General features: G+C 38.6%; 2 protein-coding genes across 10 annotated transcripts; one reads left to right on the top strand and one right to left on the bottom strand.

Annotated features, from left to right (window-relative positions):
* hnrnpca (heterogeneous nuclear ribonucleoprotein C a) lies at positions 1–10,397 on the top strand. 9 transcript variants are annotated; one of them, XM_085438304.1, is made up of 10 exons: positions 1–190; positions 2,973–3,081; positions 4,606–4,874; positions 6,206–6,278; positions 6,475–6,528; positions 6,621–6,650; positions 6,779–6,948; positions 7,439–7,552; positions 7,835–8,001; positions 9,773–10,397. In XM_085438304.1, exons 2-10 carry the CDS (start codon positions 3,077–3,079, stop codon positions 9,875–9,877), a joined length of 987 nt encoding a protein of 328 aa, XP_085294430.1. In that variant the 5' UTR covers positions 1–190; positions 2,973–3,076; the 3' UTR covers positions 9,878–10,397. The 9 variants fall into 9 exon arrangements, with proteins under 9 accessions (XP_085294430.1, XP_085294429.1, XP_085294432.1 ...); XM_085438303.1 differs by having other exon boundaries at positions 3–190; positions 6,472–6,528; positions 7,838–8,001; XM_085438301.1 differs by having other exon boundaries at positions 5–190; positions 6,472–6,528.
* Positions 10,398–11,758: 1,361 nt separating this feature from the next.
* On the bottom strand, positions 11,759–16,237 carry LOC146687330 (ferric reductase 1-like). Its single transcript, XM_085438310.1, has 7 exons — positions 16,153–16,237; positions 15,467–15,566; positions 14,213–14,419; positions 13,400–13,510; positions 13,032–13,173; positions 12,728–12,883; positions 11,759–12,204 (listed from the first exon to the last, which is right to left on the bottom strand). Exons 2-7 carry the CDS (start codon positions 15,563–15,565, stop codon positions 12,152–12,154), a joined length of 768 nt encoding a protein of 255 aa, XP_085294436.1. The 5' UTR covers position 15,566; positions 16,153–16,237; the 3' UTR covers positions 11,759–12,151.
* Between the last annotated feature and the right edge of the window lie 3,328 nt (positions 16,238–19,565).

Below are 19,565 nucleotides of genomic sequence, written 5' to 3'. Positions count from 1 at the left end.
TCGAATTGCACCGCAACAAAAAGCAAGCGTCTCCGTCAATGACCGCGCCACCACCGCCTCTATGCGTTAGCTCGGCGGCTAGAAGAAAGCTAGCTAAGGGGGCTGAACCGGGTCTGCTCCAAAAGGACAACCTAAGTAACAAATTGACAGGTTTTACCGAAAGCAAGACATTTTGTTCGTAAAGGTCGTGGTGAGTATTTTGTTCCCAGACATTTTTCATTTTTCCTTCCTTTTTCTTTTCTTTTTGGATTTTTTTCTACGATGCTTTTTGGACAGGACGTAATGTGCTGGCTAGCGAGGTAGCTGGCTTAGCGGCCTCGGAGATGCTCATCCCCTCCAAAAAAAAGAGCACAAACGCTGGTTGTGGTTTTTAGAAAACACGACGCTTTGGATGCCTCTTAGCAACAGTCTCGTCCACTTTTTTGCAAGTTTGTGTAGCTGTATTTTTTGTAGTGTTTATTGTGAAGACTTTTCTTTTACGGGACTTGCTGGTTTTTGGCACGCTTTTCAGCCAGCTGGCCAGCTAACATTAGCATGTTAATAACCGCGGCAGCAGCAGCATCCTGATGATTGATTACACGTTATCGACTTCAGATTTGTCAGAATTTTGCAGGTTTTGGTTTTTGCAAGACAAAGAGGAACTGGTCTGATGGCTGTATACTTTTTTTTCATGCTTTTTAATTGTTGGTTGGCTAACGTTAGCCATGCTAGCCGGCTTTGATCCCGGAGGCCAGTCAGGGCCTGTGTTTCACTCTGAGGCCTGCTGAAGGCGCTGTCGGGGTCCAAGCGGGTGTGTTGTGGATGGTTTAGGTAATTTTTGATTATCCCTAGACTTTGCTTTTTTTGCTTCGGCTTTGGGTTTTTTTTCTGCCCCCTATGGAGTAGTTTTTTTTTCCCTCGTGTTTTTCCCCCTCCCCCTCCCATGATGAAGAGTGATTTTTATTTTTATTTTTCTTCTTGAGTTTGAACGGTTTGGAGTGCCATTGGCTTAAGTTTTTACATAACGTTACTAATACACATTTGATTAATTAAACATTTCATCTGAACCAGTATTATGGTTGTGTATATGTGTATCAAAAGCAATCCACGCCCTCACATTCACTCCATTTACCCTTTTTATGAGAAAACACAAAGCTTATGGAAAATAAATTTAAACATCACTATTATACAATACTGCGCACAAGTCTCAAACCGCCACTCATTTCTTTATTTCGTGCCAATAATTTATTGAAATGTGTAAATATATAAATTAAAATATGTTGTGTATAAATAAAAAAACAAATACAAAAACGTTTTGTAAATTTCAGTTGTTTGGTATGACCACCCTTACCTTTTAACATGGCCTGAGTTCGCTCATGAAAGTTTTCTTGGAATTTCTTTTAAGGAGCTTTCAGGAATAGTTCTCCGGGCTTCTTTAAGACATTCCCAGAGCCTCTGCAGTGTTTTTATAAATGGCTGTATGCATGCACTGTTGTACCTCCTTTGTGGTTAGATTTAAACCAAAAATTTGAGATTTTGATTAATTACTTCAGAAGACCTGTTGCCCCTGGTTTTCAGTCCAGATTTTGTGTAATTTGGCAAACCTCAGACATTTCCCATCCTTAAACATAGCTTCTCTCTTCTTACACAGACCATTTTTGATAAGGTTTCAGTGAGCACTACATGGATAACCTCTGAGATCCAGTTTCAAGTTTTTGCTGGATTCTCTTTATATATATATATATATATATATATATCTAATTTAAGGATATGATTTTCAGATACTGTTCATTTGCTGTAGCACTACACACCATACGGAGATAGGTCAGGTTTTCACTTAATAGTTCTTTGGGAATCACCTGATTGGTGCAAAATGAACTACATTATCCTTTACATTTTCCATAGATTTGCTAAGTTTTCTGTTACTTGAGTTAGGTTCCTTTCCTATGCTTTTGATTTATAAGCCTGGGTTAAGTGGTTTCATAAAGACACAAACAAACATACAAAAAATCCTCTGGAAATGAGTGTAAAAGCTGCCAGTGTCCAGGGAACAACTCTGAAAGACCTTCAGAGATCCTGGGGAACTATTGGTCAAGACTTCTTGGAGGCAAAATATAAAGACATCAGGGGTGGCTCGAGACTTTTCCACAGTACTGTTTGTTATGGCAAAAGCACATTTACACTCTTGATTTCATAATCTCTGAATTTGGTGATTATTAGTAATAATAATGAAATCTCTGGTTACCCTTAAAGCTTCTCTAAATATAATTTTCCCTTTAATTTCCCCCTGCTGCTGATGTAATTCCCAGTTCCAGAGTTTTTATTATAACACTACTTGTGTTTAACAGATTATATACTATATATTTTTGGCTGACCTTTGTATTGTGTCCCTTCACATACGCACCCCCGTGAGTACTAATAAATGGATCTGCCCATATTTGGACTAATAACCTTAGCTTAGATAAATTCCAAATTTTAATATTTCACTGATATGTAAATACCCTGCTCTTCTAGTTTTTACAAGCGGTTCCATCTAAGTCATTGTGAACTTTATGTGTCAGTAATCAGCATTAATTTGTGGTTTGTCTAGGAAATGAAAATAAAAGCAAACGTAGCACAGGGTTTTGAAATTCATCCAGCTTTGCTAAACTTGTTGGCATCTCGGCTGCATCTAGAAATGCAAACAAATGTCTAAGCTACTACACCCATATTTCTTCACACACTAGCAAAGCATATGCGGGCTAAGCCAGTGCACTTTCTGTCGATTGATTGCAGTCCCAGGTATCAATTTGTGTCTGGTTCTGTTCTGTATTCTCACACTTCACCCAGCCTTAGACATTGCAGTAGGTATACATGCATTAGGCTCTACTTGTAGTCTCATACTGGCTAGCTGTCTAACTCATCACTGACTCTTGCACACACTCCAAACAGGTAAGGCTTCGTACAAGATAACCCTGCTCAGCTTGACCGAGGTGTGTTTTCTGTCACCTCAGTATAAGTCGCCAGGGGCGAAGGTGAAGGTCGAGACACCAGCCCAAACTGAACCCAGCCCACAGTCTCAAACATCAGGCAGACGACAGCCCTGCACACAGACGCAATGGAGTGAGTGATGATGAATGAAAACCCCCTCTTCTGTCAGCCAGGGGGTTAATGTTAATGCCACGTAACTGTTTTTATGTTTACTGCCCCTCTCCAGACTTTACACACACTGGGCAATGGGCTTCACACACTTGCTTATATAGTTTACTTAAAATGTTGATTACATATATTCAGTGAGGATTGGGCAGCATTACAGTGCTACAAGAAGCTGTATTTGTATCTACAGCTAAAGCTCTACACCTGTACTGCAGGTTATTAGTTCATTGAAATGAGTCTGGCATAGCTGGGGCTCCATTAACAGGTAAATGAATTATATTAATGGCGAGTGATAGTTATTTTTTTTCTAGTTTCTTTTATTCAAAATCGTGCATTTTAGTTAAATATTTGTTTTACTTTTCTGAAGAAATGCACACCCCTTATTTAATGTATTATGAAAGCACTGACAGGCATACCATAAAATTCAGAAGGAAGAAGGAACAAAGTTGTCATTTTGTTGTTGTTGTTGTTGTCTTTGTGATTATTATGTTTTATTACTCAACCCAGAGCCCCAAGCACTTCAGGCATTAGAATTAGAGATTTCTGGTATGAAACAAATGTCACTACTTCCCACTGGTCTAGCTTTCTGTCATGGGTGTGTGGTTGGAGGTGTTGACTGTAAGCTTTGTGAAGAGGAAGTTTAGTTGCTAAATGTAAATGTTATTGTGAAAATATTTTGCATTAAACCATACAAGATAAACGATAAGCAAAGTCCTTTTAAATTTGATTATGCAGATTTGCAGTTGTTGTTGTCAGATGTTTGTTTGCATGTTTTACAATTTGCTTTTAAACTTTTATATGAAAATTATACGACAGAACTACGTAAAAGTACTAAAACAAATGCTCCTTTGAAAATGATTTAAATGTCTGCTACAGTTAGATTTAGTCCATTGTGAACTTTTTACTTTATAATTTATTTTAGGTGATAAATAACAGGCTTCTCAGTTAGAATGAGCCTTTAGTCGGCACCTAAGCAGGAGGCATACTGCTTACTTTAAAGGCAAAGAGTGGATTTTGGCTTACTTGACAGAAAACAGGGTTTTCTAGCCATTAGATAACAATGTTGTTTGTTAATAAATTAAACCCAGATATTTTGATCAAGATTTGTCTTTGGCTATGCCTAAAAGCCCTTAAGAGGACAATTTGTTTTATATCCAGGAAATCACAGTTGAAGAATCACGTGGTTCGTGGTCTTAGTGCTTGACTTTGTTTCCATCAGTTTGGATTTCTTTTAGATGAAGAGGAAATGATGCAGTTTTTAAATATTAAGTACATGGAAGCTGGTCGGAATCTAATCAGTTTCAAATTTGTAGAATAAGAAAATTTTTTTAGAAAAATGCAGGTAACCAAACTAAATTTCTCAGGAAATCCTGATGAGTCCTTGACACTTTGCTTTGTGACTCGGCAAAAGCAGGATCCATTCAAAGGGTCAGATATTTCTCATCCTGCTACTAAATCGGCTGCATATGTGTCTGTGTGTCTTCCTGACAGTCGTTCGCCCACCTCCTCCAGCCTGATGAGCGCCAGCAACGTCACCAACAAGACCGACCCACGCTCCCTCAATTCGCGGGTCTTTATTGGCAACCTCAACACGCTGCTGGTCACCAAGGCAGATGTCGAGGCCATCTTCTCTAAATACGGCAAGATCGTAGGCTGCTCTGTCCACAAGGGCTATGCCTTTGTGCAATACGCCAATGAGAGGAATGCCCGAGCCGCTGTCGGCGGGGAGGATGGGAGAATGATTGTTGGACAAGTGCTTGGTGAGGGCTCAGTCTCTGAATTTTCATTTAAAAGGATTTTTCTCTTTATTATAGTCTTATTTAACTAAAATAAACTGAACTTCTGAGCTCATTGTTTGAACCTTCTTAGTTTGTTACCACTTTAAACAGTCACTGTTTGTTTGCTGGGGCTGATAAGTGATAAGTTTTTCCCCCACCCTTCTTGACGCAACCTCAAAGACATTTGTGTCTCCTGAGATCAAAGCAGGGATCTTTTGCTTGTTAGGCTTCCTGGTTAGACCCTGGGAGGAGCTAAGATTTAGTCTCATTTGTTTTTACTCAGAAAACTTATGTTGTTAGGCAGGAATCTTAATATGTCCATCTGCCGCCATAAAATATACACACATTTCCCAGTTTAAAAGTTTAACTGCTGGGTGTAAGAGGTTTCTCACTGAGAAGTGAAAAAGTCTACACGCAGTGCAGACTTTGGTGCGTGAGAGCTGGATCACAATTTGCTTTCAGACTAGTCGTCGGTATGCATCCAGTCATTCTGCTGCTCCACAACACTGCGTAATCAATTTGTTGTTTCGTGTGAACAAGTGTGAATGTTTAGGTATAATTTGCTTATTTTAAACAAATGATTTTCAAACATTTCTGCTTAAATGTGGATGTGAATTCATTTTCTCACTACCTGAGAAGATGAGCTGAAATACAGGTTAATGAGGGTCCCTTGGCTGTGAGAATGAAACTGAGATGACTCGTAAGACTCACTCAGTGACAGTAACAATGAAGTCTGATAGTGATAGATTACAATACTCAAGGGATGCAAGAGTGTAATTGCTTTACACGTTGTCTCACTGCTCTGAAAAGAAATGAAGGAACTAGACAAGTAAAGTACTTTGATGTTTCTAATTGTATTTCTTCATTTAATCTCCTTTTAAAATGTTTTCAGTGGTAACAGCCGTAGGCACGAGCAAGCCTGAAGTACATTTGAGGGAAAATGTAACATAAAATCCATTTTGTGTTAATTTTGACTCATTTTGACTTGTCAAAAGAAACACCAAACTTCTCACTCACAAATGTGTGCCATTATTATTTGTAAAAGAGAAAGCAGGGAAGTATGTAGTGCCAGCAGCACCATTGTTGACTACAGTACAAAAATATTTATAAATATATTTAATGTTTATATAATATTTAATAAAAGTGTATTCACAGCAAACCTCTAGTAAAAAAAAAAAATTTAACCTTCATCAAACCTGCTATTTTCTGAAGAGAGACTCGTGGCATTGTTAAAAACTTCTAAAGCATTGGTTTCAAGTTATTTGTCCTCTCAATGGGTTTGTGCATTAATGTATAATGTAACTGTCTGGCAGACATCAACCTGGCTGGAGAACCCAAACCGCACAGATCAAAAAGCACCAAACGCTCCGCTGGAGACATGTACAGGTAAGTATCAGCTGCAAACCTGAACAGAAAGCCAGAAATGCCCCCATCACTGTTCTTGATGAGGGCATAAGTGACTTTTGATTTGGCACTAAAGGAAAAACTTGATGTAGTTAGAGAAAAGAAAGAATGCAGTGATACCAGCAAGTCTTCATATTTTTCAACACAAGCTTTCTGTTCTTTTGTTCTTCCACAGCAGCAGCAGCAGCTCCTTTGACCTCGATTATGATTTTCAGAGAGATTATTATGACAGGTGAGTAGATCCCTGACGATGGATGAGTGCTTTACACTCACGCACAGTGCCAATCTTTGTTGTTTGTTCATGCTTTGTTGTTTGTTCAGCAGTTCATGCTTGAAGATGTCACTCAAAAATGGGTATGAATGTTATTTGATTAGAAAAAGCAGTAATGCTTCACTTCTACCACTGCTCTGTTCTCACATTCAGCACAGAGTATGTTTATTCATTTTTTAAAAAAAATGTAAAACCTCTTGTTTGATAACAGAATGTACTCGTACCCGTCCCGTGTCCCTGCTCCTCCTCCCCCATTGTCACGGGCTGTGATCCCGTCGAAACGCCCGCGGGTCAGCCTTAGTGGAGGAAGCAGCCGGCGGACCAAAAGCAGCTTTTCCTCTTCATCCAAGAGCAGTCAAAGGACTTCCTCATCCAGAACAAGTGAGTCGGCTACCTGGTCCATGCAGCTGTCTGGAACTTCAGCACAACAGTATATTATCCTAAATTCGATCAGTTTCACTGAATACCAAACTGTTGTTGTTGGTGCTGTTATCATCATCAACATCCTGCATAAATCTGCTTTTGTAAAGATTTACAGAGGGTTATTCAGTCAGGCCTACAGACTGGGCAGTGACTGTATGGCCACACAATAACTAACACATGATGCACCAGCACAACCATAAGTACCGGCAGCAATATCGGCCACTTACAAAGGTCTAAATACATTTAATTAGCATCTGGCTTATCAGACTTATTGCTGGCAATACAAACCAAACCCACTGTGTTGTACATTTTCCTAATTACTTTAAACATTGGGCCAAATAATAATCTTTCAGTAACCTTATACACGTCCTTTGATACGGGGGGCAACTGTCAAAATGTACCCTCGTTGTAGAATAAGGCTTTCTAACTCCCCACCCCCATTCCACAGTGAAAGTGGATGAGCTACAGACAATCAAGAGAGAGTTGACGCAGATCAAAAGCAAAGTGGATGACCTCCTGGAGAGCCTGGAGCGTATGGAGAGGGACCATAGCAAGAAGTCAGGTAGGAGGGACACGGCATGTTTTAATGGGGAGTGCTGAGTGAGGTAAAACTCAGCAATAAATGCCTCCGTGTTTAACCAGATGGCCTGTAAATGAAAACCTACAGTACAGAATGATCTCACACATTCTTTTCTCACAGCTGTAATACAGCTGCTTTTGTTGAAAATGAACTATAACAGCCTCTAAAGATTTCTAGCTTTTATTATATTTTTTCCCAGAGTAGCCTTTAAGTTCATTTAATAGAACAGATAACGGGTCATGAATGTACCTTTGTGTTTGGCAGAAGGTAAGAGTATGAAACCAGAGCCAGGAGAGGTGACTTCACCTCCACACCCAAGCAACAAGAAGGATGACAGTTTGAAGAGGGAGAGGGACAACCAGGATATGAATGACTCTGATGAAGAAGAGGACGATGAGGAAGAGGAGGGAGACCTGCTGGAGGAAGAGGAGGTGAGGTTTGCAAATGGTATTCAGAGGGAAAGGAATAAATGAATATGGGTTTTTTAGGGGGAATTTTTATTCAAATTCAAATTTCAAATCCAGCACTGGACAGACCTGCCATGTGCATCGTGTGGTATCAAGCATCAGACACGTTTGGGATGAGTGAGGGTGGCTGAGTGCGTATCTGTGTCAGTGTACATGCGTGTGTGTATCCGGTGTCCTTTCAACCAGTTAAGCGAAAGTCAGCAGTCCGCAGCCTACGCAGGTGGCCTTGGAAGGATATGTGCGCAGAGACCCACAACAGTCTGATTATCAGGGAGAAGATTTTGTTGTTTTCAGCCAGCCGGCCTGATGGGCCTTTTAGCGACATGGGGAGCCAAATGAGAGAAATTTTGGTTTAGTGCGAACGAGCTGCCTCCAATGCTACAGCCAGTCTAAATGTCCTTCACTGGTCACCAGGTCTGTCAATTTCCCGCTAAGCTTCTCCAAGATCTTATCCATGTGGCGTTCAATAACATCAGTCTGAGTACTCACAGCCCGCCCCATCGCTTCGATCATAGCAGCCAGCCTTGTGGGGTTTTGAACGGCTCTAACCGCTTTCTTCAGTCTTCGATAAGCCAGCTCCGATCGGCAAGAACCCTGTTATTATGGTTCTGAATAGGTAGAAATCTTCTATGTCCTCGATTGACAGTCCCGGGAATCCCAGGCACACGACGCGCCACTTCTAGCACCCATCCAGCGTGTATCCAGCAGGTCCCTCCAGGACATATGGGCTCTCCTTAACCCAGGCTTGCGTTCAGGGGCCAGTGGATCAAATCCATATTCTTTAGGTTTTAGAGAACAAGACTGAGAGACTCTCTGGGATAAAGTTAGACAAGATTACACAAGGGCATAAGAAGCCAAGCAGGAAGAGATGCGTCTGCCTCCATCAGAGCCGACAGCAAATTTTATTTGTAAGAAGAAAGAACTTCATGTCTCAGATTTTCTCAAACTGCTGACATGTGAAGTCATTTTCTGAGAAATTTTATGGCATCGGGTTTTATTCATTCATTCCTCATTACCTTAAAACTGGAATTCATGTGATTTAAGTCCGCTAAGCTACAGTGAGTGCTCACTTGATCCAACTCAAGTCTGTCCCCTTCGCCCTCCGAGTTAATGGTTCCATGTGCCATCATGCCTAAGTATCTCTCAAATGGAAGCTTAGAAAAACCAAGTACCAAGTTTTAAATCTCTCTTAATATTCTAAGGAGCTTGGAAAGAAAAGTGACTGGACTTAAGTTGCTTGAAGACATTTTGCCTCTCATCCGAGAAGCGTCTTCAGTTCTAGGGTCAAATAGTGGAGTGTCCCAGATCCACCATTCAACCCTAGAACTGAAGACGCTTCTCAGATGAGAGGCAAAATGTCTTCAAGCAACTTAAGTCCAGTCACTTTTCTTTCCAAGCTCCTTAGACTACGATGACCTGGATGACTGAGCCTTCAGACTCTCTCAATATTAGCGACTGCTACAATATATACTGCTCTTAAAAAGAAATATTAAGAAAATGTCAATCATTTATTGTATTGTGCCTACTGTTTCCGTTTCAGCCAGAAGTTTTCAACATTTCTAAAATGATCCCGATCAATAAGATTTTTCTTCTTTTTCTCACTACAAGTTATAACAAAAATAGTAATTTATGAAGCAACTGTCACCTAGTGCCACATACAAAAGTTTATTTAAATGAGTTTTTTGAAATATCCGAATACGATTTCTTTTTTCATCACTTATTAAATTGTCTGCAGGTGAAAAGTCAAGAGAGGGATGAGGAGGAAGAGGAAGAGGAGGAAGGCGAGCACGTGGAAGCAGACGATGATGGTGACAGCGTGAATGGAGACGAAGACTCGTAGGCACAGATGACAGCCCCGCATGCGGTGTAGTCGCAGCTTCCAGAAGGACATCGGACTCCTATTTTAACTCTAATATTGTAGATATAGGAAAAAAAACAAAACGTACACACACGCACATAAACACACACATAAGCATGGTGCACACACTCTGTCATAATGTCCCTAAAGGAGATTTTTGTTTGCGTATCTTGCCCGTCATCCGGTACCCCCTATTTACAGGAACTAGTTGTAGGTTTGGGTTTGTTTTTTTTGTTTTTTTTACAGCGTCGTTACTTGTCTTCAAGAGAAGGCACGAGTGTGGACTGGTGATGTTCTCAGAGACGACAGCTCGACGGACATGTCTTAATGTGAGGGCGAAAATTTCTGTTTAAAAAAACAAAAAAAACGTTTTTAGCTTCAGTGTGTTTTGTTTTTCTCATCAGTGAATTAGTTTGGCCTTGTCTGTCTGTATGTTACTGTCAGTTTTTATACTATTCAGTTAAACTGTAAAGGAATAAATTGCAATAAAATATTGAATTTGCTTTTGTGTTTTGTTTGGCTCGACATGGATCTTTTGTATTGACACTACAGAGATGTTCCTTATCTGGCTTCACTTAATTCAGATGTCATGAATTCCATTTACATGGTTATCACTTCAGTAAGTAACCCAGGGTTTCCTGGTGTAGTCAGAAGCATTTTCAGCATATTTTCAAAGGGAAGAGGGAACTAAAGTAGAAAAACATGAAGTTGAAAACCATAGTTAAAGCATCAGTGTGAGTGTGGGGGATTGGAAAAAGGTTATACAGTTTTTTAGCTCTGAATGCACAATAAGTTGAAGCAGGCATGCTGCAGAAGAACAAATCATGTGCAACTCCTGGAAACTGAGGCTATGATTAAAAACTGATCTGAGAAAACTGGACAACAAGAGATGGGGGGGAAACATTGCCAGTTTTGGTTTGGGCTGCTACATTCTGACTATAGGGTCAGAATGTGATTATTCCGGCAGGATAATGTGTGTGTAACAAAGAATGAGATGAGATCAAGTGCTCAAGTTCACAGTATTCAAATGTTTCCAGTGTGATACTCAATTTGTGCCACAAAGACTCGGAGCAAGCCCACAAGCAAAAGTAGTTCCAATGAAATACAACACAAGGTGTGCCTATTAAATTGTGCAATGAGCATCTGTTACTGTGACACGTAGCACAACAGCTGCTTTGTTCTAGCCAACTAAGGTATTTTATGGTTTCTGTCAGATGACCATAAGCGCTTAAGTGTGCAAATCAAATGAAGTTGCCATGATGTCATAAGCAGTGCGCCACTCTCGTCATGGTTACCGAAGTGACTTCAGCAAAGGATGCAATGGCAAACCTGCTGTCTCAAGATGCATTTTAGGGAATTTGGACATCCTTCACAACACAGAGTGCATTTGTATTTGATTGTTTATTTATATCTTATAGCTTATTTAAGGCACTGCAGATATAAATTAGCTAGCAGCTACAGGTTGCACAAATCATCTTTTCTCTTATGAGATCAGTGTGTTATGCAGTTATATCATCATGCTGTATATCATGAATGCACTGAGATTCCCACGAACAATCATAAACAGCTGTTAGTCAGCTTGTGCAGAAGGTTACTTGTATGCACTGAACATACAAGTAACAAAATGGGGATGTACCCGATGTTTCTCACAGCCAAAACAGGGCGGTGAGAGGGAAACGAGATGACATTGCAGTGATCAGTTTTGAGAGATTCAGTACCGTGTGTCTCTCGATTTAACCAGATGAGGTTCATTTAGACATCAGTCACACCCTCATCACCACCAGGAAAGATTGTCACACTGTATCTTAGGGGATAGGATTTATTGATTTCACTGTACCGTGTCCAGAGATGCAGCTCATGAGATAAGACCATAGTTTAACTTTATTATAATTAGCTTCAGTTTCAGTAAGTTTATCTTTTAAAAGATAATCTACAATCAGTACATATATCTGTTAAACAAAACCATCTTGCCATTTGTCTAAGTATGCTTACTTGTAGGTGTGTGTATGTAAGTCACATGCATGAATATAAAAAATAATATATATATATATATTTGGTGACTAAATCCACACAATTACTTTGAAACTGAACAACATAACATCTTCAAATTCAATAGATACAAAAAGTGCAAAGGAAACATAAAACATTTCACTATTAGTTCAGTAAACACGTCATAAATAGCTTGACACTCAGATTTTCTGGCTTTGCAAACCAGTCATCTTCACCGGGTCACAGGTTCTTCCTCTCTGCACTCTTTCAGGCTGTCTTCAGGACGAACAGCATGAGGACAGTTAGCAGGAGTGTCAAAGCTGGCAGGGAGAAAAGACAAAAAAGCAATTATTCAGAAAACATCCGTCAGGGTTTCTGCTGGTTAAAGTTAAGATATCTTTAATACCACATGGTGCAAAGTGTAATTATGCATCATAGTCATTGCTAAAGAAAAATTCAGCCAGGACAATATGGGCTAAAATGACATATTATCCCTGCTCTTTCTGTTGTATAGCAAATTTATTGTCATGCATTTGCTCCATTAAAAGGGCCAGAAGTCCAATAATGGCTCCAGCAGTTTCTAAATGTAGCTGATTTATACATAGTTTTCATTGTCCCCTTAATCTATGGTAAATTATACATTACTTACTTGGAAAACTAATTTTTTTTCTTCACCACTATCTTTTACTTATAACTCTAAAATGTTTCATAGTAGAATGAACTAATTTATTAAACAATATTTAGTAACTAAAGCTTCAGAACTGGGTATTGTGAACTGTGAATCTTCATCACATTGAGCCCTAAATCTACAGTCTGAGAATAAAATGTGAGTGTGGTGTTTACCATGACTGTGAAGAGCGCCACTGGCTGAATTTTTTGTCGTAGAAGGTGATGCGGTGGTGGCGTTGGTGGTTGTGGTGGCGTTTGCAACATTGGCGCTTGGGTTGGCGAGGTTCAGAGGATTGGTGGTTTTGCTAGCTGTGAAGGCCCCAAAATTGCCTGAAGTATAAAACATTGAAAATAGTGATGAGGATTCAATTTAACCTTCATTTACAGCTTCACAAATAATGTAGCATCTAACGTGTGTATTTATGTTGATAAGAGTAGACAACAAGTTACAGTTGAAGGCTGCTTTCACTGGACTTACTTCCAGTCAATGGTCCAGACCCAAGGATGACAACATAAGTGGTAGAATCAGCGCTCCTGGTGTTGGTGGCATTCGAATTGGGGACACTGAACTCACACTGGATCTTTCCATTGACTACCTGGCCTCGTATCTTTGTCACAGTCTGATAAAAACAATTTGACCATCAGGTAAAGTATTACATTTTAAAAAACCCACTTTTTGTTGTGTTTTTTTAGGGCTTTGATGACTGAATTACAGAGTATGCATTAAATAATTTTTAGGTTAGCAGCTTTTAGGAATGTGTTCTGATCATCTGTCAACCGTTCAACTGTTTCAGCTTGTTTGGTAATGTTTATCTGGATACGTTTTAAAAGTAGTTACAGCCTCACCGAATTAAATGTAGAGAGTGTGTTGTTGATGTTGTTTCTCTGCCGAGCCGCAAAGACGAATGAAGCATTGTTAGAGCTGTTCTGAGCACAGATGTAAAGCGCAGTGGTACCCTGAAAAAGAGCAAGCAGTTTTAAGGGTTATATACTTCCTTAACTCACTGGTCTCACTTTTAACTCATTACTTTGGCCTGGACCAATAAAGACATAAACACATAAGCAGGTCTGTGTGACCTTATAGAAACACAGATGTAATTGATTAACCTTGGTATAGTATTTCCTAGGTGCCTTATCCTTAACTTGGCCTTATCACTTGTACCTTAACAGCAGTATTTACATTTAGTTTGGTGTGAAGGTTTCACATCCTGGTGTGAATATTTGACTAAGCAAGGTGGTGGCTTTCATTAAATAAACCTCTCTCGGTTGTCTCTGAGATGACCGAACGTTTGTTGGATTATTAAATCTATATTTAGAACATGATATATTTTAAAGATATTTACTAATGGAAACCAATGCCCATTTCCAAACACAACCCTATTATTTAAGGTTTTTTTTCATTATGTACCAATGTCAAATATTTCATTAATTCTCTGACAGTGAGTAAACATTTCCTGTCAGAGGATTAATGGCTAGGTAATGGAAAAGTAGTTGAATGAAATTAATTTAAAAAAGAAATTGATAACATAGGAAATCAGTTATAATTATTGAAAAGGTAACATGTAAATAAGTATAACTCTTCAGTAAATAATTGTTTTGGGTTAACATTTTGGTTTAGGTTAAACTTAATCATCGCTCTGGTTTTGTGTGCTGTGGTACCTGGGTTGCACTGGCGGTGAGCCCCAGTGCGATGTACCCAGTGGAGTTCCCACTGAGCTGGAACATCAGCTCGGTGCCGTTAGGAGCTGTAGTGTTGCCTGCAGCCACTGATCCAAAGAAACAGCTGCTGTTCCCAGCAGGGTCACAGTTGTCTGGGGTCTGTATGCACAGCTTACTAATCCCGCAACCTGTCTTTGTAATGTTTACCTAGTAGAGAGACACACGAGCATAATCCAAGTCACAAAACAGCTTAGCAGCTTCAACTTCTGTGTCAACACTTTGACGAATAATAGCATCCCAGCTCATGAACTGGGAACAGCTGCTATTAGTTAACATTAGGTTACTAAAGGCTTTATGGGAAATGAAACTCTACCTTAAAAAAAATTAGAAATGTATAAATCACACAAATCCCATTAATTATATGATTTATAAAAGCCACTGTTTAGCCATATGTGACTGTTAGACTGTATGTAAAAGATGGCAGTAGCCACCACACCCATCTCGATTCTTGTCTCCCATGTTGGAGCCTCATTCTGAACATTTTTGCAACCGCCATTACACAATCTGTAACCTGCTCTTTTACTCTAATGTAGATCTGACCTCATTATGTATTAAATTAGATAACATAAATAGTTAGCATTTTCCAACTATTTATTTATAAGTGACTTATGTATGTATGTATGTATATATATGTATATATTGTACTATTCTTAGTTAGCGTATTGTCTGTCTTGTCTTAATGTTGGTTTAAAATGGAGCACTGTAACAAAAAATAATTTCCCCCAGGGATCAATAAAGTATTCTGATTCTGATTCTGATCTGAGATCGTGAACTCAAAAGAAACGCGCTTACTGAGTTCATCGATGGGGAGACATTTTTCCATAGACTTTTATATAATTAGACTTCTTCACTTCTCCTCCTGCTGGCTATTATTATGGATAAATGCTCAAGGCACTCCCCCTGCTTTTTAGACCCACTAGCATTTTTTTTCTTCTCCCATGATAATAATAATTCTCAGAATGTATAAATATAAATAAAAGTTTAACCAAGCTAACCATGCGCTGTTCTATTTCACGCTGTAGATGCTTAACTTAAAAAGACAAAATTAGCAGTAAATTCTGACACTATTTCGTACAGTAAAACTCATTTCAGCTCCTAAATATGTAAAAGCGTATGCTTAACAAATGCACTCCATCCGTGTAAATCACCATGGTCACAGTCGTATTGTGCTGGCAAAGTTAAATATAAACCAACCGTTGCATTAATGGCAAATGTGAAACTGTCTGCTGCTTGGACCCCCGGAGCCACAAAAAGCATCACTGCGGCAATCAGCAGGCTCAGGCCTCGCTCCATTCTTTCCAGGAAAGCAAACAGTGAGAGAGCAAATAAGAGAAGAGCAGATAAGAATGAGATTGCAGACTCTTTTTTTTCCAGAACAAACTAAGCTCCTTTACATTCTACCTCAGTTTTATTATAACAACTTGTAAATTTGAAATTTGTGTGTAAAAAATGCACTTATAATAAAATGTTTTGTTCTAAAATACAGTTAAGTAAAAAGATTGTAAAAAAAAAATGAATTGAAAAGAAAAAATAATAATTTAAGCCATGTCCACAAGGCTGAAAACACATTTATACACAAATGTACTAAGTACAGTCAGTCATTTAAAAGGTAATAAAACACATTATGGTTTATCCAGACTGGAATATTGACAGAATAATTATTCATTTAAAAACAGAGCATCGTTCCTTTTCTTTTCCAGGGTTTGTTTTTTCTTTGTGTAACTAAAAATCGATTGTCAGATTATCTAAATAGTATTTCTAGAATTCTCATAATTAACCTGATTATGCTTTAAAGGATAATGACAACAAATGAAATAGAAGCAGGCATCCAGGAGAATCCAAATCTAAAATGTAATTAAATAAAGTTTGGAGAGACTTACTCGATGCTGTGAAGTTTAAATGCTGCGTTGAAGGATTGTTTTCTGCTCTCTGTGGGATGATCCGCAGTTCTGGTGATGGAGCAATGTGGAAGTAGCTTTTTGTTAAATAAGGGGCGGGGCTTGATAAGAATACACCTGTGTACCTGCCTGGGTGTGGGTTAGGTGTTTGCATTACTAAAGCAGTTTCTGTAGAGCAGTTTCTGTAGAGCAAGTCCTTGGTTTTTTCTTCTTTTACGATTTTCTGTTAGGAGTTGACTCACAAGGTTACTTTGGTTCAAAGTTTACTGCTCATCACTAAATACACTGTGAAATAAAGAAAACACGCATGAGAAGATAGTTTGGCTGAGCTAAATTAAATATAAATAAAAGTCAAATATTAATTAATTAATCGCAATCATTGTATGACTGTTTGTATGATTGTTCTCACACTGGATTCTCCTTAAAATAACAATGTAATATAAATTGGGCTTAGATAAGCAACTTCATAAATATGTAAAACATCATTTTGCATTTCTTTTCTTAGTGTATGGGTTTTCAAACAAAGCAGATTCAAAGTGGTTTTTACTGCCAGTGTCATTGACTGCCAGTAAAGTCAATGACGCACAGCAAATACACGTAAACACCGAGAATGAACTTTATAGGGCTTTATTCTGAGAAGTGGAATATTGAGCATTCACTTGCACTGTAAAGGAACATTTCCCCCCAAAGAAAACAACAATTCCCTTTTAAGGAGTTAGAGACGATGTCAAACACCCAGATTATTTGGTACCTTTATAAAGAATGTTGTGGCGTAACCACAGTTGCATCGTGATCTGACCTTCCTGTCAGCTTAGTTACACTTTTTGGATTTTTGTGTTCTTTATTTCCTTTTCAAGGAATTTCCTTTTCGTTTCTGGAAGTCTTTGTGTGTCATTACGTCACATGGGGTGTAGCTCAGGAGGGAGGGGAGGTCATCTACTGATTGGAAGGTTGTTGGTTTGATCCCTGAATTTACATGCCAAATATCCTTGGACAAGAAACTAATCCCAAATTGCTCTCTGATGCATCCATCGTGTGAATGTGAGGTAGCAAGCACTTACAAAGCATAGAAGAAAGTGAAGGTGGCATGTTGTAGAAAGTGCTTTGAGTGGTCTGGGAGAGTAGCAAAGTGTAAGAATGAGTCTGTTTACCATTAGGATGATTTCATCCTGCTTAGTGTGACTTTTAAAAGAAGGAGAAAAATTAAAAAAGTAAATTTGACAAAAGTCCAAGATCTAGAATTAGTACCAGTCCATATGATCTTACATAGGACATCATTTCATATGAGCTTTCTTACTTTTCTCATCCTAGAGAAATTCCATTTTTACTACAGTTCATTGGTCTTCATATGATTTTGTCCATGTCACAAACTTTTCCCCTGTGAAAGGCTTAGTGAGTTGGATTTTGAAAGGTTTCATAGACCAAATTTGATCATCATATAACATCCTGTTACCGTTAATTGGATAAACAGCTAAGAAAATGGATAGCTGGTTAGATTTTAAAATATTTTATTAATAGGCGCATTTAACTGCTGATATTATCCAGACTAATTTTGCCGAAATCACACTTTTAATACAAAAACCTCATATTTTGTGGTTCCTGAAACCATATTTAGAGGCTTGTGGGAGTGTCTCCTCTGAGAATCAGACCACATTTTGTGGCGCCACACCCTGCATGCGCTGCAAAGTAAAGAGTTAATTCCAGCCAAATGTGCCCCTTTACAAAGAATGAGAAAGGTGTCTTTGTGCCTTAACAATAACCATATGCATTCCTACATTTAGGGTCACATTTCATAAGTTATTATTGTAAGAGAACGAGTGAGTGTTTATCCTGAAACTAAATCTTAGAATGAAGCTTGTGTTATTTACCAAAAACAGCTTCTTTCTTCTTAGCACTTCATCATTCTTACGGAGAATATAAACTATTTCCCACACTGTGGATAGCAGGCTTTTATGGCTGACGTGAAAACCATAAAGGGCACCGATTTGTTCATCTTTGAGGGCAAATTTAGATTGAATTTGTGGAAATTAAATATAACTAAAAATTCTTAGATTGAAAGTCTACTTATAAGCTTTTGGAGTTAGTAGAGGGTTTAAATACAGTGGGAAAAATATTTAATTTGATCTCCCGAAGAGAGAGACAAAGTATGAACCAAAAACCCAGAAAGAAACACATTACATGAAGGTTATAAACTTATTTGCAGTCTTTGAGTCTTTGTAGTTTTTTGTACTGGGTCACCAGGTTTGTACACATCTTGGGAGGGATTTTGGCCCACTCCTCTTTACGGAAGCTCTTTAAATCCATTAAGTTTCCTGGCTGTTATTTGGCTTGGCCCAACAGATTTTTATAGGCTTGAGGTCTGGGCAATTCATAACCTTAGAGTGCTTCTTTAGCCACTCCTTTGTTGCTTTTGCAGTTTAATTCATTATCAGGTTGGATGACACATCCACGAACCATCTGCAATATTCTGGCTGTTCTCATCTAGATTTTACAGAACATGACCCTGCCTGTTGGCATTTCAGTGTGGGGAAGTCGTCTGCATCTTTAGTAGATTCATATATCAATTTATATAGATGTATTATTTAAAATATTTTTTTTACGTAATGTGTAACATAATGTTTTTTTCTGGATTTTTTATTTTTATTTTGCTGTTGTTGATTTTCTGTCTCTCCCCAATATTCATTGTTTTCTTAGTAAGTAAACTTAAACAAATTCGCCAAGGGATCAAATAATATTTTCCTGGATTGCATAACAAGGTCTTAACCTTATCGCTGTTATACAGAATTAGTACTGAAAAAATAAAACTGAATTAATGTAATTTGACTGACAGACTGACAGACAGCCGTTTTTACAGCCTAATACTGGGAATGTACCTGTAGACTGCACAACTGTCAATATCTGCCAGTATTTACCTTGCACCAGGAAATAAGCTACCAGTGGCTGATGTTTATCAGTTTCCAAGTATGAAATTTGAGCCTCTTTTTTTGGTAACTAACAATACTTTGTCCTGTCATTAACTACAGGATAAACTTATTTAAAATACTGGCAGTGGTGCAGAACTACACAGTGAGCGAAACTGATTAATATGACATTTTAAATGTAAATTACAAATCCTTTTCTAAACAATGAAGCTACAGTCCTGTGCAAAGGTTTTAGGCAGGTGTGAAAAATGCTCTAAACAAAGAATGCTTTCAGAAATATAAATAATTGTTTATTGGCCCCGAATGTATTCTGCAGCAGGACAACGACCCCAAACATACAGCCAAAGTCATTAAGAGCCATCCTCAGTGGAAAGAAGAACAAGAAGTACTAGATGTGCTGGTATGGCCCCCACAGAGCCCTGATCTCAATATTATCGAGTGTGTCTGGGATTACACGAAGGGACAGAAGTGTGA

The sequence above is a fragment of the Copadichromis virginalis genome, linkage group LG18 (genome assembly GCF_057382275.1).
Source record: "Copadichromis virginalis isolate Kocher_CV1m ecotype Utaka linkage group LG18, C_Virginalis_male_GT1.1, whole genome shotgun sequence".
NCBI lineage: Eukaryota > Metazoa > Chordata > Actinopteri > Cichliformes > Cichlidae > Copadichromis > Copadichromis virginalis.
Note: the sequence above shows the minus strand (reverse complement) of the source record. Positions and strands in the feature narration are given on the sequence as shown.